We start from the raw sequence: 21774 nt of genomic DNA, 5'->3' as shown, positions 1-21774 counted from the left end.
CATCAGTGCCACCGCACTGGCATCAGTGCCACCGCACTGGCATCCTTGGACATGGAACTGGCCACACCGACAGCTTCCAGCCACGTGGCAATCACTCTGTCCTGACCTTTTCCCTCTCCTACCCCTGCTCCTCCTGCTCCCACATCCAGTTCTGGCCCCTCATCTCTCTGCCAGCAAGACCCACCTCACCAATGAACCCTGTCCCACCTCACCACTGAACCCTGTCCCACCTCGACACTGAACCCTGTCCCACCTCGACACTGAACCCTGTCCCACCTCGACACTGAACCCTGTCCCACCTCGACACTGAACCCTGTCCCACCTCGACACTGAACCCTGTCCCACCTCACCACTGAACCCTGTCCCACCTCACCACTAAACCCTGTCAGACCCCAGCTCTGACCCAAGGGCTCTACCCTGTCCCCTCTGCATCCCCTGAGGTGCTATTGCCCCTCACACCACAGCACAGCTTCTGGTGGTGATCAGCACACCCCAAAGACCCCCAGTGCCCGGGGCCCCCTTGCTGGCCTGGGCTGCCTCTGTCTGTTCTCGTCCCATCCCAAGTCCCTGTGGCCACCACTCCCAGCCATTGCCACTCGCCTGTCACCAGCTCTAGGACGCGCTGCCCGCTCTCCAGGGCTCCATCCAGCTCCCCCAGCCGCCCGCGGATCTCCTCACAGAGGGCCTGTAGCAGTGACCAGTGATGACACAGGTGCCCGTGCCCACCCTGTGCCCACCCCGTGCCCGATCTGTGCCCACCTGGGTCTGCTGGTGGGCGTCCTGCACGCGGCCCACACAGCCATCAGCACGCCAGAGCTGGGCCAGCTGCCTCTCTGTGGCACCCAGCCACTCCTGGAAGGCATCCACAGCCTCCTGGAAGCCCTGGGCTGCCGGCAGGATCCGCTCCAGGCAGCCATACCTGCACCAGGAGGGCTGGTGAGGTGGGCAGTGACAGTGTCCGGGCCAGCAAAGCCCCCTCTCCCCATCACCAGCATGTCCATGCCCCGTGCTGCCCTGAAGTGAGGGACACAGCAACGCCAGTGTCCCCACAGAGGGGAACAGTGTCCCACAGAGGGACCAGGGGGAAGGGCTGTGTGACAAACTGTCCATGCAGCCCTGGAGCCGCTACTCCTGTGCAGCCCCAGCACATGTGATGGGGACAGTCCCTCCATCATGGTGGCCCCAGTGCCAGCGGGGCAGAGCACAGGGACATCAGGGTGTCACAGAGACCCTGTGTGGGGGACACCAGAGGGCAGAGCCAGTGCCAGCAGGATGTGGATGCCAGCCCAGTGATGAGGACCTGGCCCCTGACCCACCTGGCTTCAGCCTCCTGCATCAGCTTGTCCCACCTCTCCCCGAGGCTGAAGAGGCCGGTGCTGCCCTCGGGTGCCGTCAGTCTGTCCTGCAGGACAAGCTCCACACGTGGCCTCCGCTCCTCCAGCAGGCGTTTCAGGAGCTGCAGGGACAGGGGACACCGATCTGGGGACTCCTGTGCACCCCTCGAACCCCTGGGCTGGAACCCAGGGAGCTGCAGGGACGGGGAACACCGCGCTGGGGACTCCTGTGCACCCCTCCCAACCCTGGGCTGGAACCCAGGGAGCTGCAGGGACAGGGGACACCGATCTGGGGACTCCTGTGCACCCCTCGAACCCCAGCACAGCACTAGGCTGGAACCCAGGGAGCTGCAGGGACGGGGGACACCGTGCTGGGCACTCCTGTGCACCCCTCCCACCCCAGCACAGCCCTGGGCTGGAACCCAGGGAGCTGCAGGGACGGGGGACACCGTGCTGGGCACTCCTGTGCACCCCTCCCACCCCAGCACAGCCCTGGGCTGGAGCCCTGGCCCCCTAATCCCCGCACGGACACGCGTGGGCGGGACACGCCGGCTGACCTTCTGCTCCTCCAGCTGCGCCTTCACCACCTTGGCCTCCGCCGACGGCGGCTTCTGGTTGCTCACCAGCTCCTCCATGTCTGCCACCCAGGCCAGCAGCCGCTCCAGCGTCTCCTGGCCCCTCTCTGCTGCCTCCTCTGGGACGGGCACAGCCCGTGAGGACACCTGTGGGGAGAGGTGGCTGAGCTGCCCATGTGGGCACGTGGAGGGCAGCCATGGGGCTGGGCAGCAGCCCCCACACCGTGCACTCTCTCCGAGGTGATACTGGTGACAGTGGGACCCTGTCCAGCCCGTGGGATCCTCCCTGACATCCCTCACAGGGCTCCCCAAAGCAGGGGCTGCACACTTGGTGCCGTTTGGAACCCTCCAGATGCATGGCCCCTCCAGCCAGAGCTGAGGGAAGGGAGCTCCCTGTCCTCCAGCACCAGGCTGGGTGCCCAGCACAAACGGTGCCACCAGCCCTGCCTACACCAGGGCACAGACAGCGAGTCCACACGAGCCCAAGGCCAGGAGAAAACCCCGCTGGAGGGCAGCGCTGTGGCACAGAGCCTGGCACAGCGTCCTCCCAGCAAGGCTCTCTGTCCGTCGGTCACCTCGGTGCCATCCGTGTGTCCAGCAGCAGCAGCAGCGAGCTCCCCCACGCACTCCGTCAGCACGGTGACCGTGCGGGTGACCACGGGCTCGCCACCCTTGTCACCCGCCGGGTACTCGGTCACCTCCACGATCTCCGTCACGATGGTCTCGGTCACCTCCGTCACCTCGGTCACCTCCCGGGTGGTGACAGGCTTCCAGGACCAGGTGCTGCGGGGAGCGCCGGCCCGGGGGGGGGTCCAGGTCGCGCCCCCCACCTGCCCCCGCACTGCAGCCGCACTCCCGTTCTGCACGGCCACCTCGGACTGGCTGCGCCTCAGCACCGGGCTGCCCGGCCGGCTCCGGGCGACACCGGGCCCCGGGCTCCAGCCATTCTCCACCGGCACCGCCGCCTTCTCCAGCAGCACCGGCCAGGCCTCCGCGACGCCTCCTGCGGGTGGCTGCCCCGCGTCCAGCCCCGGCTCCCGCAGGAGCTCCTCCGGCCGCCGGCTCTTCTCGCCCAGGCAGCTGGGCCGGCTCACCGAGTTCCCCATGGCGCGGGCGCCGGGCCCCCGCCTCAAATCCCGGCCTGCAACGAGCCAGGGGTGCGCGTTACCGGGACCACCGCGGGACCCCCAGGTGCCGCCGGGCTGCGCTCGGCTCGACCCCTCACTCCACGGCGCTGCCTGACCTCACCCTCCGGTCTTGAGGGTCCCCCAGCAAAGGGCTGTCAGGAGCCAGTGTACCGGGACAGGCAGAGGGGACACGGCTGGAGGGAAGGGACCCCGAGGCCGTGCCCAGCGTGCCCGTCCCACGCGTCTGGGCAGGGGACGCGGCAGTGGCAGCAGGGGAGAGGCAGATGCTCCCGCCCGGCATCGCCCCGCGCCGTTGGATTAACGAGGAGCAGCCAGAGAGGAGCATCTGCCCGGGGAACGGGGGCTGGGGGCACCGAGCGGGGATGGGCAGGTGGCCTCCCCAGCCTGCGAGCCCTGCCGCAGCCATAAATCCCCGGCGTGACCCGGCAGGACCCTCCCCCGGCAGCCCCCCCGCCGCAGCCGCAGTGCTGCTGCCCCCGGCCCTGGGCACACGCCCCTGTGCACGTGTGTACACACAAACACACGTGTGTACACACAAACACACGTGTGCAAACGCACGCACACTCATCACAAGCGTGTGCAAACGCACGCACATAACACACACGTGCGCAAAGAAACACACACACCACACACGTATGCAAACACACGCACACACTCACCACACACACTCACTCCAACCCGTGTGCACACACTCCCCGGCAGGCAGACCCCACGCTCGCACCCCTGCTCGGGGCTGGGGGGAGTTCAGCGATGGGACCCCCATTCCTGCATAAGCCGTGACCTGAGACACACCTGTGGCAGCCCCATACACGCTTGGGGAGCACACGGTGCCCACACGCACCCACCCTGGCTGTGCCCCTGCCGTGGGTGCCGGGGTACCCTGAGCCCCCCGCTCGGCCCAACCCGCCGTGGGGCACGCCACAGACGCGACCCCCGTGCGCGGTCACGGCACACACACCCACACCCAAGGCACGGGCGCGACCCCTGTGCGCAGTCACGGCACACACACACACCCCCACGGCACGGGCGTGACCCCCGTGCGCGGTCAAGGCACACCCACACCCACGGCACGGGCGCGACCCCCGTGCGTGGTCACGGCACACACACACCCACGGCGCGGTCACTGCACACGCACGCACATCCACGGCACGGTCCCGGTGGGTGCAGCCCCGCGGGTCACCGCACTCCCACCTCACCGCAACCCCCGCGTGTCCGGGGGCTGCGCGGGTGCGCGGGGTGACCCGGGGAGACCCCGACCCTCGGGACACGCGGGACACCGACCCCGCCCGGCCCCGCGCACGCCGCGGCCCCGGAGCCCCCGCCCCGCACTCACCCCTCGGCGGCTTCGGGCGTCCATGGGGCCGGGCCGGGGGTGCCGCCGCCGCCGTTACCGCTCCGGGGGGGCCCGGCCCGCGCGGGGGAGCGGGGCGGAGGCGACGGGGGGAGACTCGGTCCCCGTTACCGCCGCCCCGGCCCCGCCGCCTTTGTGCGCCGCGCCCGCGGCGCGGGGGGAGCGCGGGGGCACCGGGCGGAGACCCTGGCACCGGCAGCGCCGGGCTCGGCGGGGCTGGTCTGACCCCGGACACAGCACACCGCCCCCGTTAACCCTCCGGGAGCCGATCGCCGCCGTTACCGGGGAAACCCCCGAGGCCCCGCAGCCATCCCGCGGGGGAGGGGCGGTGCCGGCCCTCCGCCCGCCCCGCGCCGCCCGGGGGGGCGAGAGCCCGCGCCCCGCGCTGCCCCGGCACCGCACAACACCGGCACCTGCCCCGGCACCTGCTCTGGCACCTGTACCGGCACCAGCATCAGCACCGGCACCAGCACCTGCTCTGGCACCGTGCTCCCACCGGCACTAACACCGGCACCTGCTCCGACACCGGCACCGGCATCGGCACTAACACCTGCACCTGCTGCTGCCCCTGCACCTGCCTCAGCACCTGTACCGGCACCGGCACCAGCACTAACACCGGAGCCTGCTCCAGCACCTGTGCCGACACCAGCACTGGCACCGGCACCAGCACTAACACCGGCACCTGCTCTGGCACTGTGCTGGCACCAGCAACTGCTCTGGTACCGGTAACCACACCGGCACCTGCCCCAGAACCAGCCCAGGCTGTGCTGCCTCACCATGAGCCCCAGGACAGCACAGCCCACGGTGTCACAGCCCCACGGTGCCACCACCCCAGTGTCACGGCCCCACGGTGCCACCACCCCAGTGTCACGGCCCCATGGTCACACCGCCCCACAGCCCCTCCCGTTATGGGGCTGCAGACCCCACCCTGGCTCTGGCCCCTCAGGCAGTGGCTGCTGCCCTCCCTGAGGGGCTTGGCCCCACTCCCTGGGGCTCTTTGGGTGCACGGACCCCTCAGCCAGAGGCCCAGGGGGCTCAGTGGAGCAGGGCTGTGTTTGACGGGGGTCAGGCCGGGCTGCTAAGATGCTAAACTGAATCTCACCCTGAGAGCCAGGGTGCTGCGGGCCTGGGTCTCCAGAACCCCTCGCTGCCACCCTGGGAGCTGGAGGGAGCAGGGGGCAGCCGGAGGCGCCCAGCCCAGGCTGCTCCTGCCCCTGGCGTGAGCCCCATCCCCACCCGGCCCTAGCCCAGCCTCCCGGTCCCTGAGAGCCCCCCAGGACTGGATGCTGCCCCCCAGAGCCGCACGGGTGCCCCTCGCTGGGCCCCGGGAGCCGGGGGGCCGCTGCAGGCACGTCGGCCACGCTGATGGATGGGGCTCCCTGGGGTCTCCTGGGAGCGGCGGGCGGCGGGGCCGGGGGCTTTGTCTGCTGCCAGAGACGCTGCCGGGAATTAGCATCTGCCAGGGCCTCGGCGGCTCCGCAGCGTCCTGCAGCAGCTCGGCATCCTCCTCCTCCCCGCACGGCTCCGGAGCTTTGTGCTGCTGGCACCGAGGGGCTGGGCACCGGGCGGGTCTGACCCCATGATACCCCAGGCACCCCACAGCACCCACAGAGCCCGGCCGGGACATGCCAGGCAGAAGCTGGGCAGGGGGTGAGGATGCAGCTCGGAGCCTCTCGCCACCCCCGTCCCCCGCGGCCGCCGGCAGCTCGCCCGGCACGCTCCGCAGCCCCAGGTACCGGGCTCGGGGTGGCACGGGCGCCCCGGGCAGCGGAGCCCGGCGCGGGGCACCGGGCGGGAGCGGGCGGCTGGAATGCACAGCCTCAGATCCCGGGAGCCGGGTGGGTTTCTGTGCGGCCTCGGCTTTGTCTGCGCTGGGGCCGCGATGAATGGCCCTTTCAGTTTGTGCCGTCATGTGTGCCGAGGGAGCCCGTGTGCCGGCCAGGCCTCCAACAAAAGGAGCCGGCGAGGGGCGGCGAGGAGGGGGCGGCCGGCAGCCCCCACTGCGCTGCTGCCGCTGCGGCTCCGCGCCTGGGCAGGGGCACAGCAGCACACGGCTCTGCAGGCAGTGCTGGGCAGATATCTGACCTGACCTGACAGGGGCACACCTCCTGTGCCGGGCTGGACACTCTCACAAAGCTACACACCTCCTGAGCACAGCCACACACCCCCTCTCCCTGGCTGTACACCCCTCACACAGCCTCACACCTCCTGTGCCTAGGCAGGGGGCACAGCGGCACACAGATCTGTAGGCAGTGCTGAGCACATATCCGACCCGACCTGACAGGGACACACCTCCTGTGCCTGGCTGGACACCCCCTGTGCACAGTCTCGCACCCCCTGTGCCTGGGCAGGGGGCACAGCAGCACATGGCTGTGCAGGCAGTGTGGGGGCACACATCTGACCTGACATGACGAGGGCACGTCTCCTATGCCCAGCTGTACACCTCCTGTGCCTGGCTGGAAACCCTCTCTGCCTGGCTGTACACCCCCTGTGCCCAGCTGTACACCTCTCACAAAGCCACACACCTCCTGTGCCCGACTGTACTCCCCTCATACAGCCACTCATTCCCTGTGCCTGACTGTACACCCTCCTGTGCACAGCCACACACTCCCTGTGCCTGGCTGTACCCCTCTCACACAGTCTCACATCCCCTGTGCCTGGCTGTACACCTCTCACAAAGCCACACACCTCCTCTGCCTGGATGGATGCCCCTCACATAGCCTCACCCCCCTTGTGCCCAGCTGCACACCCCTGTGCCTGGCTGTACCTCCTGTGCACAGCCTCACACCCCCTGTGCCCGGCTGTACACCCCTCACGCAGCTGTACACTCCTTGTACCCAGCTTTCCACCCCTCATACAGCCTCACACCCCCTGTGCTTGGCTGTACAACCCCTGTGAACAGCCTCACGCCCCCTGTGAGGTGTACACCTCTTGTGCCCGGCTGTCCACCCCTCACCCTTCCTCTGCCCAGCTGTGCCCCCCTGCTGTTCAGCCTCTCTCCCGTGCCCAGGTGACAGTGCCACAAGCTGTGACAGTGCCACCAGTGCAGGAGGTGGCCCTGTGGCCAGCAGGCCTCCAAGGCCATGGTACTCTGAGCACTACCAGGGCCATGGGGCTCCCTCCAAGCCAACAGCACCCTTGGGCAGGGGACAGGGAGCCGGACACAGGAGACCCGACCCTGGACGGCTGCAGGGCTGTGCTGCAGGCTCTCCCAGCCAGCTGTGGCCAGGTGCCTTCCTCCCTTGTGAGGACCAAGACCTCAGCAGCCTCGGTGCAGATGTGGGCTGGTCCTGCCCGGCTCTGCACAACCCGGGGCCAGGCGTTACCTGCAGGGCCGTGCCAGGCTCTGGCAGCGCCAGCAGCCGCTTCTCCACGGCGTCCAGCCAGTGCCGCAGGGCGAGCAGCTGCTCCTGCACCTCCAGCCTCTGCTCGGAGTGCAGGCAGGCTCTGGGGAGAGAGCACAGACACACGGGGCTGTGAGGACACGGCCGCTGTCCCCTGTCCCTGCACTGCCCTGAACTCTGGGCTCGCTGCCCACCTGCACCAGGTGTGCCCCAGCCACACGTGAGTTCACTCCCACCCTGCTGGCTACAGCCACACCTGTCCTGGGTTAACTTTATGATGCTTTTATCCCCAATCGTCCCGTTCCGTTTATGCTGAATAATAAGTGTTGCACCTTTAAGGCTTGTTCCAGAGAGTGAAGGGGGGAGAGAAGAAGCGCGCAGTTTGTTTTCAGACGCTGCACTCACTCCTCCACATTCCTGCTCCTGACTGTGTTGTCTGCAGATGGACAGACTGTGGGACTGAGCTCTCCTTTGCTTTTAGTTAGTTTTAGCTAGCTGAGCCAAAGAAGTTCCCTGGACTGTGGGATTTTTCCTTTTTCTTTGGACCTCTTGAAACCTGCTCTGGACTGAACACCCAGGGGAGCACCGGCAGCTGCACCTGTGGCCACCGGGCCGGGCCTGGGCCATGGCATTTCCAGCACCGGAGGGACTGATCAGAGACTGAGTAAGCTGGACTGCAGCCCGGGGACGTGGTTTTGTCAGTTTGTCATCTCTTTTGGAGCAGCAAGGGGTTTTATTGTTCAATATCATTTAGGTTTTATTGTTTAATAAACAGTTTTTTCCACTTTTCTCCAAGGAGGTATTTTCTCCTGGACTGGTTGGGAGGAGGGGCCAATTGAATCTGTTTTCCTACAGGAACCCCTTTGGGGATCCTCTCCCAAATTTGCTCTGAACCAGGACAACACCTGAGCTTGCTCACACGCTGCTGGCCCCAGCACAGCCATCCCACACCCTCCCTGCCCCAGAGCCCCGTGAAGGGTTCAACAGCTCCCCTGTCAGGGTGTGGACACCTGGGCATGGCTGGCACGGCCCATCTGGCAGCGCCCAGCACTCCCCGTACCTCTCCAGCTCCTCCCTGTCCCACGGCGAGCCCTCCACACCATCTCCGGTGTCCCCTGCAGCGTGGTGCACCTGCGGGGAGAGCAGAGGGACAGTGGGCACGGCACACCAGGTCCTGGCAGAGGGACAAAGCTCCACAGTGAGGAGGTTTGGAGCATTTCTGCGTCTCCCCAGGGACAGCCCATCCCCACCAGCTGGGGCAGAGCTCCCCTGGCCAGGATCCCCTGTCTGTCCTGTGCTCCAGCCATCACCAGTACCTGCAGGTTTGGCTTGGCTCCAGCTCCTCTGCATTCCTGTGGTGCACCTCAATTTCCAAACCTTTTTCAGCTGAGTCACTCCCAGATCTCACCCTGCTGCCTCTGGGGGTACATCTAGTCCCCAGTGTCCCTTCACCTGGTCTGTGCACTGCAGAGCTGCTGGCCGAGCCCAAATTGACCCTCAGCAAACTGACTCTCAGCAAAAAATTTCCAACTGGCCCATGGAAAACCCCCTGCTCTGTCATGGAGCAGTGGTGTCTCAGACCAGGTGCTCCTCAGGTGCTGCCAGTGCAGCTACTTTGCCACAACACATGGAGAAGATGCCAGGCAAACACTGAAATCTACAACCAGCAATGCCCTGGCACAGACACGGGGCATGAACAGGCAGCAGTTCCTTCATGCCCCAGTGGAGAGCTGGACTGGCAGGAGGGATCACACCAAGCCTGCACCCTGAGGCTGAGGGTGATGCTGCTCCCACAGCGCTGTAATTAACTGGTCGTTAACCCTGATTAATTAAGCCAGGTCACCTGGCTGAGCACAAGGAGGGGGAGACAGCACTGTGAGGGAAACAGGGCAGAGCCACAGCGATGGTGATGAGCCCAACACCTCGGCAAGGACACGACCACATCTCCAAAATATTGTACCAGGGGAAACAGCCAGGGAGAGTGGGCTGGATAAATGGAGATAAAACCCCCGTGGTGCAGGAGGGATGTGGCAGTGCTGCCATGGAGGGACCCGGGGAAGGTGACATAAGGCAGCTGAGCAGGAGCTGCAGCACTGGGGGCTGGAAGGGGCTGGGATGTGTCTGCTGCAGGAGGAACCCCAGCCAGGGTCTGGTCAGGAGCACCACCAGAATTCCCTGGACGAGGGGAAGAGGCTCCAGGCAGGTGCTGGGTGCTGGTGCCACAGTAGCTCCTCGTGGTTGGAACACCAGCAGGGCTCAGTCCCATTGGGGACACTCTGGGGATGTGTGCTCCCAGCTCATTGCTGTCACGATGCCATCTGCAGGGCCCCAACCAACCCACGCCCCCACAGTGTGGCACCTGCCCCAGCACAGGCACCGGTGCCACCCACCAGCTGGAAAAGCCACAGCAGTGCCCCACTTCCCCTGCCAGGGCCAGGTCAGTGTGCAGGGAGGGAGCAGGATGGCACAGACAGGGCCACCATGGGTTGTGGCAGCTCCAGTGCAGTCACAGGCGGTCCCACAGCCCTCCTGCCCCACGCTGGTGGTCCCTGATCCTGTGTGCCCCCATCCCAGGGCAGGACTGCAGTGTGACAATGCCAGCCCTGCTGCCCGGGGTTGGGCACAGGCAATCGGATAGCAGTGTGTGCATTGGCAAAAGCTGTTCCAGCCCAAACTCAGCCGGGGCTGCTGGGGCTGGGGCTGGGGCTGGGTTTGGGCTGGAGCTGGGGCTGAGGCTGGAGCTCCGATGATCGCTGCCAGCCTGCCCCAGACACGGTGCCAGCACCGGCTGCTCTGGCTGCTCCAGTCGGGACGTGCCAAGAGACACGGGACAGCGAGGGGCAGCAAACCCCAAACTGGTGCTGGGACCCGCTGGGTCCCCGTGAGTGTCCCAGAGCTACCCCCTGCCCCGGCTCGGGCACCGGACACCGCGGGCTGCCCGTGACAGCCGGAGCAAACAGCTCTGGAGCTGCCTGAGAGCTGCTCCCGGTCCCGCACAGCGCTGCCCGCACCGCACCACCGCGTCCAGCTGGCCCTGGGGGCTGCCCGGTGCCCGGCAGGACGTGGCGGCTGCAGCCGTGGGGCAGCATCATCTCCGCTCGCACCGGGCACGGGGGGATTCACCGCTCCAGCCAACCGCGGCCCCGGCTCAGCGCACGGAGCAGCAGCGCTTCACACGGGGCACAGCAGCCCTTGGCCGGCTCACCCGGGCTCCGAGCCTCAGCGGCACGGCCGGGGGGGTCCGGGGGTCCCTGGCCATGGGGAGGTTCAGCGCCCCTGCTCGGGGGGGGCGTGGGAGAGGCCGGCCGGGCTTTGTGGAGGAGCTGAACAGAGCGTTCCCGGCGCGGCGGGGGCCGAGCCAGCAGCGCCCGGGGCGGTGGGCACAGCGAGCTGGCAGCCGCTCCGTGCCAGCAGGGCCGAGCCGGTGGCCACGGCCACGCTTGGGACAGCGGCCACGGGTCCCAGCCAGGACGGGGCGGTGCTGCCACTCACACCCCGAAGGGCGGTGGGTGAACGCGGGCGGGGGGCGAGGGACCCCTGCACGGACGGGGAGGCGCTAGGTGTCTCCTGTGCCACCGCGGTTCTGAGGGATGGTTTAACTCGGGGCAGCGGGGAGGGTTCGCTCCAGCCTCCGCAGCAGCAGGGCAGGGTGACATGCAGGGCATTAAAATGGGGAAAATCGTGGAGTTCTCCATGGTGACGAGTTTGGCCGGGTCACTGCCGGCGCTCGGTGCTGAAGGGACTGTGGGAGGTATCGGTGGGGCAGGAGGGTGACATGGAGCAACACGAGATGATGAGGAGTGTCCGTGGGCAGGGGACAGTGTGCTGTGTGGGGCAAGAGGCTGGCTCACCCCAGGAACAATCAGCCTGGATCTCAGGGCATTCCACCCTCCTCACCCTCCTTTGCCAGCCACTGCCGGGGATCCCACTGCCCCAGGGACACCAGGGAGGGTCCCTGGCATGGGGTTGAAGGGGTTTGGGGGAAAGGGTCCCCCCCGGTACATGGATGCGAGTCCCAAGGCTGGGCCTGGGAGCAGGGACATTTCTCACCAGGAAACTGAGCTAGACCCTGCCAGTGTTGGGGGTGGGGGGGTGTGAGGGGCTTCAAGGCCACAACATGGGACTGGGCCATGGGTCAGGGGGCTCTTGGTGGTCTCATGAGCTTTAGGAGAGGTTACTCACCATGGGGGAGGAGTCAGGAAGTTGGGAGGTAAGCAAGGAATATCTGGGGGAGCAGGGAACATCTGGGGGACACAAGGAATATCTGGAGGTGCAGGGAATATCTGGGGGACACAAGGAAATATCTGGGGGGCCAGTGACGTGGGGCAGGGCCCTGAGCAGCTTGTGGGAATGTCTTGCTGTTCTGGGGCCTGTCTTGGTCCCCCCAATGGCTGCAGCAGCCTGCAGCCCCCCTGAGTCCCCCCAGCCCAGTTGTGCCTAACGGCCTCATCCCACTGCTGGTGGGGACAGACGGACGCTGCGGTTAATTGCTGATGGACAATGCAATTAACGTCCTGCCCAGCCACCGCCATCTGTCCCGGCCAGCCCCACCCGGGGCTGCTGACATGCTTGGCTGGTCCTGGCACAGTTGAGACCCCTGGACATTGCAGGGGTCCTGCAAGGTCCTGACAGCTCTGGCACTCCTGGCACAATGCCTGGGGCTCCTGGCACTGCTGTGGGATGACCCTTGTGTGCAGGTCCCAGCCTGGGCTGCACCTGCTTTACTGGGCTGGACAGACCCCTCGAACCACCTGTGCCATGGCTGCACTGACGTCTCCAGGTTTGCCAGGCTTTCCCTTCTGAATGCTGCTGTCCTACCAGTGGGTGCCAGGCCATCACATCCTGAACCCCCTAAAGCCCCTCAGCCCCACAGCTGACCACTGCCATCCACCCCCAGCAGCCCCCACCGCCCAAAGAGAGCACCCACAGCACAGCCCACACCAGGGAGAGGCCACGGCACTGGCAGTGGTAGCAGCAATCATGGGAACAGTGCCATGGAGGACAGTGTTCCTGCCCAGCCCAGAGCCCCACTGATGAAGGGACAGGTCTGTCCTCATACAAGCAATGCTCAGAAGCCCCCACAGCGCCAGCAGCACCCACTCCCCAAAACCAGGGGTCGAATGCTGCACCCACATTGACCTCCCAGCAGTGTCAGCTGTGCCATCAGCTCTGGGGATGACCCCGTGGCCCTGCTGTGTGCCTGGCAGCACCATGGGTACATCCAGGCCCAGGAGCTGGTTAGACTCCTGGCACCCTGACACACTTCACCACGACCTGCAGCAGCCCATACAGCCCATGGCACGAAGCTGCAGGAGGTAATGGGAGCCCATGGCCACAGTGGCATGGCCAGGGGGTGAACAGATCACGCAGAGCTGCCAGCTGGTTTCAGAGGATTCTCCTTTACTGCCCTTGCAGGGGAGCCCTGGGCCCGCACTGCTCCTTTTACAGACACTTAGTGGTATGTACAAGTTTAGTGTTTTGCCCCACAAAAGAGATATGTTTGGGTAATCTATGGACCCCCAGTGTCCCCATGAGTGATGGCTGGGGTCTGGGGGGCCCCGGGAGCAGGGACTATCCTGGAGCTGCGTGCAGGGGCACCTCATGCAAAGCCGAAGGGGGTCATGAGAGCAATAATGACACCAGAGGCGGAGGGTAACATGACAGGATTTACAGGTGGCAGATGAGAGCGGGTGGGGAGGAGGAGATGTTTTGGAGATCCGCAGTGAGCCCGACACCACACCAGGAGGCCATCCCCAGAGAGGAGGGAGTGTGTGGGGCGAGTGGGGGCCGGGTGACCCTGCGGGTGCTTCTTGGGCCATTGGCTGCTTGGGCACCGTGGCCCCAGTCTCTGGCAGGGGACTCTGGCAAGTGCAAAAGGTGAGGGAGAACGTCCCCATGTCCTCAGGTGCGGTCCCACCAGCCTCAGGGTGGGGGACGGGCTCCATGGCGGCGATGAGGGGAAGTGGTATGGACATCCAGCCACACTACAACAAAGCGAATAGAAAAGATGGGATGAGACAGGGAGAACAATCCATGAAATGAAGCCACCAAGCCCGGCCGTCAGCGCCGCGCACCTGCTGTGGGACCGGGACAGACGGGGAAGGTCGGTGTTACCTGTGCAGGTGGGCACAGCCGAGCAGCTGCCGCCTCCGGGACTCCCCTCGAGCCCGTCCACGACCTGCTGATGTCGGAGACCCAGCTCAGGAGCTCGCCCAGTGGCACTGGGAGGTCTTTGTTGGGACTGGAAAAAGACGTCTGCCAGAGAGAGAGCGCATTAGCGCCGGCATGGGGATGAACCGGGGGGATGGAATTAGCGCGAAGACGGAAAAGGAGGCTGTTTTCACAGAAATCTGCCTATTCTAACATGAGTGTGTGCCAGGCTGCTACAGCATCCCGCGGCCCACCCTGTGCTGCAGGGGTCCCATGGCCCTCATACCCTTAATGAGGGTCAGGAAAACCCCCACGGCTCTGGGGGGTTCTGGGGGCAGGAGCTGCGCAGACCCAGGCTGGGGCGCGGGCTCTGGCAGACACCTGCCAACGGGTCAGGGAGCCACATGAGTGTGAGGAAATCAACCTCGAGCAGAAGCACTTCCCAGATACACGGAGAGACTGACAGACAGACTGGCCGACCGCGGCGGGCGCGTCCCGGAGGACAGGTGAGCGGGTGGGCTGGCGGAGGCGGGCACGCAGCGAAGCCCCTCGGCGGGCGAAGTGGCGAGCGGAGGCAGGTCCCCCCGCAGGGCACGGAAGCACCGGGCAGCGCCAGCGCGGCACTTACGGTCAGGGCACCGGCTCTGCAGCGTGGTGGTGGGGACGTGCCGGGAGGCTGAGGCAGGGAGATGGGGCAGCTCAGGGGGCTGGGGTGCCAAGCCCCCTCCTCGCTGCACTGGGGGCGCGTGGAAGGGGTCCAGGCAGCAGCTTCAGGGCTGGTGTGGTGTGTCTGGCTGTCCAGTGCCAAGGAGCTGGTGATGTCCTCCTCTGGCACATTGGTTGCAGTGGGGTGCACCACAGGGCCAAGGCAGTCTCCTCCTTTGGGGTGCAGGGGCTGAAGCCGGCAGGTTAATTACAAAAGAGTGCTAAGTGGTTAGATCCAAACAGGGAACTGTTTTCTTGGTGTCCGGCTCGGCCACGCCGTGTGCGAGCAGCGGCGGGATTGGCGCGGCCAGGAGCAGGAACAGTGTCCGGCTCCCGGGGCACAGGGTGGGGAGGGTAGTGTGTATTCTCTCTTGTCTCTTAATATACAAACACTGTCAGCACATTCGCATATATTAATTTATTAGTCTTGTCTTTTTGGTTAAACTTGAGGCACTGCTTTGGGAGAAGAGTGGAGGTTCAAAATTAAAAAAAATACTAGTGATTAGCCAGCAGCGTTGCCACATGCGGAGCGGGTGAGGCGGCACCTCGGGGGGCTGGCAGGTCTCAGGCCACGTGGAGCAGGGGCCCAGACACCCCGGGGCACTCCCTGCTCGCCTCCCACCCGCAGCTTCTGGATGCGGCCAGGGCAAGGGCAAGGGCAGCCTCCTCCACGGTGCCCTGGGTACCCCCCGTGTATCTGCGCCCGAAACTCGAGGAGGAGTAGGAGGAGGAAGAGAAGGTCATGGAGAAGCTGGAGCCAGTGGCGTCAAAACTGCCGCGCCGGGAGCCTGAGCGGGAGCCGGTGCGAGAGCCCGAGCGCGATCCAGAGGTGGAGCCGGCGCTGCTGATGTTGTAGGGGCTATAGTAGCCCTTGCTGGATTGGGAGGAGGCCTCCAGCAGCCGCAGGCCGGTCCCATCCTCGATCATGCTCCGGTCCATGGCGTCCTTGTAGGAGATCTTGAGCTTGGTCTTGGGGCAGGTGAGGTACTTGGAGTAGGTGTTGACATCCCGCAGCTTCTGGGCAGTCCGCGCATCAATAGTGCCCTTCTGCAGCGCGTCATCCAGGGAGACACGGCCTGGGGCATCGGGCTCAATCAGGCCCCCGGTCAAGTACTGCACCTCCAGGAACCGCTGCCCAGCCTCGTAGTAGAGCCAGCCCTTCTTCAGGGCCTGTGCCGCCGACATCTTCGTCTTGGTCCGCGGGTCCTCAAAGCCGTAGAAGGCCTTCTGCGCCAGGTTGATGCGGTCCACCATGATCTTGTCAACTAGGCCCTTGGCGACCGCATCGGCAACGGTGCATTTGTCACCGGTGTTGGGGTCGATGATGCCCCCGGTGCAGGCCTGGGCTTCCAGCAGCCGCTGCCCTGTGATGTTGTCCACCAGGTTACGGCGCATCGCCTCCGTGATGGACACCTTCTCCAGAGTGTCCGTGTCCAGGATGCCTGCCACTGGCCCAGTCTCTTCGGTTGGGTCAGTCCACATGGAGATCTGGGTCCGTGACAGGGCTGGGCTGGCAGTGTAGGAGGAGGAGGATCCAACCGAGGATGACCGTGACCGGAAGCCACCCATGTTGCCAGAGAGCATGTCGGCAAACTCGGTGATGGAGAGGGTGCCCGAGCGGTACTGGTCCAGCGCTGACTGGTCAATCAGACCCTTGCCAATGGCATCGTCAATGTCATACTGGCGCCCTGAGCGCCTGTCGATGATCATTGACTTCACCACGCCATCGGAGGAGGAGGTGGTGATCTCCTCCCACTCGCACTCCTGCTCTGACAGCTCCAGGTAAGTCTGGTGGTCAATGAGGCCTTTGCGATAGGCTTCGTACACGGACATCTCCTTGCCTGTCTCTGGGTCAACAATCACCACCCGGCGCTTGCGGACAGAGGACTTGGAGGACGTCTTCCTCTCCCGCTTCTTCTCCTTCAGAGGCAGGAGGCAGAGGCCGGTCTCCGGGTCCGTGATGCACCGCTCCATGAGCTGCAGGTAGGTGAGGTTCTCCTCTGTGTTGGGGTCGAAGAAGCCCTTGGTGTCATCACTAGGGTCCAGCAGGATCTCATTCATCTCCTCGTCAAAGAGGCCTCTCTTGTAGGCCACCTCCACAGGCAGGCGGTGGCTCTCCTCAGGGTCAATGATGCCTCCCGTGGCGATCTGTGCCTCCAGCAGGCGGATCCCGTGGTCCTTCAGGATCAGACCCTTCTTCATAGCCTGGAAGAGGGAGATGAGCTTTCCAGTGTAGGGGTCCCGGTAGCCAGTGACGGCCCGCTCGGCAGAGAGCAGCTTGTCCTTGAACTCAGGGCCCACAATGCCCATGCGCACAGCTTCCTCCACTGTCAGTTTGAGGCCCTTGATGGGGTCAATCACGTAGCCTGTGGCTGCCTGTGCCTCCAGGAGCTCGAAGGCAGTGCCGGGCCGGATGATCCCCTTCTTCATGGCCTGGTAGATGGATAGACGCTCCTTTGTGGAGTCCACAAAGACACCAGCGATGCAGCTGGTGCCTTCCAGGAACTTCTTCAAGTTCTTAGAGACCTCCTCGACAGAGGTGAGACCCTCCTGGAGGCGCTGGGCTGTGGCTTCATCCATCACCTTCGAAAGGACCAGCTCCTCCACTGTGATCTGCTTCCTCAGGCCCCGGAAGGTGAGCTTCCGTGTGTCACAGAGCGGGAGCAGGAGGAGCCGGGAGTTCTCGTCCTTGCGGCACCGCTTCAGCAGCTGCGTGTAGCTGAGCTTCTCATCTGTGGAGGGGTCCACGTAGCTGCGCACCTCGCTGGGCTCCGACAGCATGTCATACGTCTCCTTGTTGATGAAGCCCCGCTGGAGAGCCACCTCCAAGGGCAGATGGAAGCCCAAGTGTGGGTCAATGATGCCGCCGGTGGCGATCTGGGCATCTAGGAGCTTGAGGGCCTCTTCGCTGGGAATGAGATCCTTCTTCATGGCCTGGAAGAGGGAAATCTTCTGTTCACTGTAGGGGTCTCTGTAGCCGGTCACAGCCCTCTCTGCCGACAGGAGCCGGTCGTGGATCTCTGGCCCCACCACGCCCTTCCTGACCGCCTCATCAACAGTCAGCATTTCGTTCTTTGTGGGGTCGATCATGAAGCCAGTGGCTGCCTGGGCCTCCAGGAGGGAGCGGGCCACTTCAGAATTGATCAGCCCCTTCTTCAGCGCCTGGTAGACACTGAGAGTCTGCTTGGAGGAGGGGATGTAGATGCCAGCCACACAGCCCGACCCGTAAAGGTACTTCCAGACAGTCTCCACATCCAGGAGCTCCCGGAAGGTTTTGGAGCCCTGTTTCAGCAGATTGTAGATGTCCTGTGTGATGATCTTGGCCTCGTAGAGGTCCTCAGCTGTGATGCGGCGCCGGACGTAGTCATAGGACGTGAGATTCTGCTGACGGATGATCTCAGTCTTCTCGATGATCTCGATGATAATGATGATCATGCGCTCCTTGGACACGCGGCCCGACTGGAACTCCTCCATGAGATGTTTACGCTGCTCCTCGGGCAGCAGGTCTGAGTGCATGACATCCCACAGAGACATGGTGGAGCCTGCCCGGCTGCCCACAGGGATGTCCACCTGTGTCTCCTCAAACACCTTCCGTGTCTCTGCTTCTGTGTACACGTGAGTGGTTTCCACCACTTTTGGCTTCTCAGGCTCCCGCAGAGGCAGCAGGTACAGGCCCGTCTCGGGATCCTCGATGCACCTCTCCTTCAGCTGCACGTAGGTGAGGTTCTCCTGAGTGTTGGGGTCGAAGAAGCCCTTGGTGTCATCAGTGGGGTCGGAGAGGGTCCGGTTCATCTCCTCGTCGAAGTAGCCACGCTTGTAGGCCACCTCCACAGGCAGGCGGTGGCTGTGCACGGGGTCGATGATGCCGCCGGTGGCGATCTGGGCCTCCAGCAGGCGGATGCCGTGCTCCTTGACAATCAGCCCTTTCTTCATGGCTTGGAACAGGGAGATGGTATCGCCTGAGTAGGGATCCTTGTAGCCCGTGACAGCCTTCTCAGCCGACAGCAGCTTCTCGTGCAGCTCAGGCCCGACAATGCCAGCCTTCACAGCCTCATTGACATACAGTTTACGGTTCTTCACAGGGTCGATCAAGAACCCAGTGGCTGCCTGGGCCTCCAGGAGGACCACGGCAGTGCTGGGTCTCAGTAGGTTCCTCCTCATGGCCTCATAGATGTTCAGCTTCTCCTTGGTGGCCTCTACATAGACACCGGCGATGCAGTCGCTGCCATGCAGGAATCTCCTCACTGCATCTGTCTCCGAGAGGTCCTTCACTGATTTTTTGCCTTCCTTCAGCTGCTCGTACTGGGTTTTGCTGATGATGCAGGACTCCAGCAGCTCGCTGGCTGGCACCGGAGCCCGCAGACCACTGAATGTCAGTTTCTCCTGCTTTTTGGTCTCTGCCTCCTCGATGATGGTGATCACAATCTTGATGATCTTCTCGATTGTCACTTTGCCGGTCTTGTACTGTCGGAGGAGCTCCCGCCTGTGCTCCTCTGTGAAGTATTCAGAGTGGATCAGTTCCCAGATGGTCATTGTCTTGCCCTTCATGCTGCCCACTGGGACCTCGATGGTTGCTTTGTCAAAGCACTCCTTGGCCTGGCTGTCGGTGTAGATCTCCTCCTGCTGTGACTGGATTGCCTCGTCGGACAGGGGCAGCAGGCACAGGCCAGTCTGCTTGTCGCGGTGGCAGCTCTTCTGCAGCTGGGCATAGGTGAGGTGTTCCCGGGTGTTGGGACAGTAGAAAGCCTTGGCGTCATCTTGGAACTCAGTCAGAGCCTTGTTTATCTCTGGGTCGAAGTAGCCGCGCTTGTAGGCGACCTCAAGCGGGAGCCGGTGGCTGTTGACGGGGTCAATGATGCCACCAGTGGCAAGCTGGACATCCAGCAGCCGGAGCCCAGTGTCACTGGGGATGAGGCCCTTCTGGAGTGCTTGGTAGAGGGAAACCGTCTGACCCGTGTAGGGATCCTTGTAGCCAGTCACCGCCTTCTCTGCCGACAGCAGCTTCTCGTGGAACTCTGGCCCCACCACCTCGGCCTTCACTGCCTCGTCCACAGAGAAGAGCTTGTTACCCACAGGGTCAATGATGTAGCCGGTGGCAGCTTGTGCCTCCAGCAGGGAAAGGGCAACCTCTGGCCTCAGCAGGTTTCTCTTCAGGGCCTCATAGAAGGTGAGCTTCTGACCCGTAGATTCCACCAGGACACCAGCGATGGCATCTGTGCCCTTCAGGTACTGCCGTACGGACTCCATCTCTGCCACATCCTTTACGGACTTCTTGCCCTGGTGCAGCTGGTTGTAGAGGTCCTTGTTGATGATCTTGCTCTCCAGCAGCTCAGCAGCAGGCACGGGGCCCCGCAGGCCTTCAAAGCACATCTGGCTCTTCTTCTCACTTTCCTCCACAACCGTGATGACAATCTTGATGATCTTCTCGACTGTGATCTTGCCAGTCCTGTACTGCTGGATCAGGTCCCGCCTTTGGTCCTCAGTGAAATATTCAGAGTTGATGAGCTCCCAGATGGTCATCGTCTTCCCTTGGAACTTGCCAAACGGTGCTGTCACTGTGGCCTTCTTGAAGACATCCTTGGCTTCCTTGTCAGTGTAGACCAGCTCTCTGGCCTTGGTTGCTTGGTCAGTGAGCGGCAGGAGGCACAGCCCTGTGTCCGGGTCAGTCACGCACCGCTCCATGAGCTGCAGGTAGGTGAGGTTCTCCTGAGTGTTGGGGTCGAAGAAGCCCTTGGTGTCATCAGTGGGGTCAGACAGGACCTGATTCATCTCCTCATCGAAGTAGCCACGCTTGTAGGCGGCTTCCACAGGCAGGCGGTGGCTGTTGACAGGATCGATGATGCCACCAGTGGCGATCTGGGCCTCGAGCAGGCGGATGCCGTGGTCCCTGACGATGAGATCCTTCTGCATGGCCTGGAACAGGGAGATCTTGTCACCTGTGTACGGATCCTTATAGCCGGTGACAGCTCGCTCAGCTGACAGCATCTTGTTGTGCAGCTCAGGCCCGATCACCCCCTCTCGCACCGCCTCGTTCACCGAGAGCCTTGCGTTCCTCACAGGGTCAATGATGAAGCCAGAAGCAGCCTGTGCCTCCAGGAGCACCAGCGCTGTGCCTGGGCTGAGCAGCTTCTTCTTCATGGCTTCATAGATGCTCATCTTCTGGTTGGAGGGTTTGATCAGCAAACCGGCAATGCTGCTCTTGCCCTGCAGGTACTTCTTGACATCCTCCCTCTGAGAGAGCTCATCCACACTCACAACACCCTTTGCCAACTTGTCCAAGTTCTCCCTGCTCAGAATGCCAGCATCAGCCAGCTTCTCTGCTGACACCTTCTGCCGGATGCCGTCAAAGGCGAACTCCGGCTCCCCATTCTGGGCTAAGCCGTCCATTGCATCCCGGCCATTGGGCACAGCCTTGACATCCAGCAGCTGTGTTGTTGTAACCGCCTCCCCAGGCAGGTCATCTGTCTGGATCATGATCTCCCGCCTCTGGGCCAGGGCAGCCTTGTACTCCTCCTGCATCTGCTCGAGCCTCTCCCTCAGCTTCTGGTTCTCTTCTTCCAGAAGTTTCTCCTGCTGCTGTCGCTGCTTCTCCAGCTGCTGTAGCTCCTCCTGCTTGTGCCGGACGTTTTCCTCAGCTTCCTTTTGATGCTTCTTGGCTTCGTCCAACATAGCTTTCAACTGCTGCTTCTCCTGCTCCATCTCCCGCTGCTGCCGCTCCTGCTCTGCCTTCAGATTCTGGGCTTTGTTCACCTCATCCTTGAAGAGCTTCTCCAGCTTCGATTTCTCCTCCTCAATGAACTTCTCCTTCTGCAGCAGGGCATCTTTCTCCGTCAGGAAGCTCTGCTGCAGGAGCTGCGTCTCCTGACGGAGCTGAGCCTGCTGGGCCACCTGCATCTGGGGTGGGAGAGAGAACAGTGCGGTCAGACACCTAGGAGGGCAGTGGGGCACTGAGGGTGGGCTGAGGCAGGGGGACGGGCAGCAGGGGTGGCACGGAGGCACAGAGTCACCCACACACTCTCTACAACATGTAAGATCTAAGGAGCAGAGCCGGGGTTAGGGAGCCACACACAACATGAGGCAGGATGACCAGGGGAAGGACACAAGGGAACCCCCAGCACTCAGGCTGGGAGCTGGGCACAGAGAGGAACACAGCAGGACGTGCCATGG

The 21774-nt window shown here is 63.8% G+C and overlaps 4 protein-coding genes across 18 annotated transcripts in view; all 4 read right to left on the bottom strand.

The window, feature by feature from the left end:
* Window positions 1-2: 2 nt before the first annotated feature.
* On the bottom strand, window positions 3-14815 carry LOC131088207 (microtubule-actin cross-linking factor 1, isoforms 6/7-like; the record flags this gene model as incomplete). Its single annotated transcript, XM_058032103.1, has 9 exons — window positions 3-57; window positions 594-685; window positions 760-919; window positions 1317-1456; window positions 1892-2056; window positions 7735-7855; window positions 8813-8883; window positions 13867-14007; window positions 14531-14815. Coding segments are annotated over 9 exons (1230 nt in total), but the record flags the coding sequence as incomplete, so codon positions are not given.
* On the bottom strand, window positions 2124-3468 carry LOC131080457 (uncharacterized). The gene has a single exon (XM_058018716.1). The coding sequence runs from the start codon at window positions 3013-3015 to the stop codon at window positions 2206-2208; it is 810 nt and encodes a 269-aa protein (XP_057874699.1). The 5' UTR covers window positions 3016-3468; the 3' UTR covers window positions 2124-2205.
* On the bottom strand, window positions 4852-7211 carry LOC131080438 (basic proline-rich protein-like). 3 transcript variants are annotated; one of them, XM_058018687.1, is made up of 2 exons: window positions 6873-7211; window positions 4852-6700 (listed from the first exon to the last, which is right to left on the bottom strand). In XM_058018687.1, the coding sequence occupies exon 2, from the start codon at window positions 6318-6320 to the stop codon at window positions 5487-5489; it is 834 nt and encodes a 277-aa protein (XP_057874670.1). In that variant the 5' UTR covers window positions 6321-6700; window positions 6873-7211; the 3' UTR covers window positions 4852-5486. The 3 variants fall into 3 exon arrangements, with proteins under 3 accessions (XP_057874670.1, XP_057874680.1, XP_057874688.1); XM_058018697.1 differs by having other exon boundaries at window positions 6894-7211; XM_058018705.1 differs by having other exon boundaries at window positions 6852-6888.
* A 195-nt stretch (window positions 14816-15010) lies between the features above and the next one.
* The window catches only part of PLEC (plectin), a 60097-nt gene continuing 53333 nt past the window's right edge, over window positions 15011-21774 (bottom strand). For all 13 annotated transcript variants that reach the window (XM_058018551.1, XM_058018568.1, XM_058018560.1 and 10 more), the window contains one exon: window positions 15011-21501. In XM_058018551.1, coding sequence (XP_057874534.1) covers window positions 15172-21501 — 6330 coding nt within the window. In that variant the 3' untranslated portion in view covers window positions 15011-15171. The remainder of the gene's footprint in view (window positions 21502-21774) is intronic.

Source organism: Melospiza georgiana, chromosome 1 (assembly GCF_028018845.1).
Source record: "Melospiza georgiana isolate bMelGeo1 chromosome 1, bMelGeo1.pri, whole genome shotgun sequence".
Classification (NCBI taxonomy): domain Eukaryota; kingdom Metazoa; phylum Chordata; class Aves; order Passeriformes; family Passerellidae; genus Melospiza; species Melospiza georgiana.
This window is presented reverse-complemented; position numbering and strand designations above follow the sequence as displayed.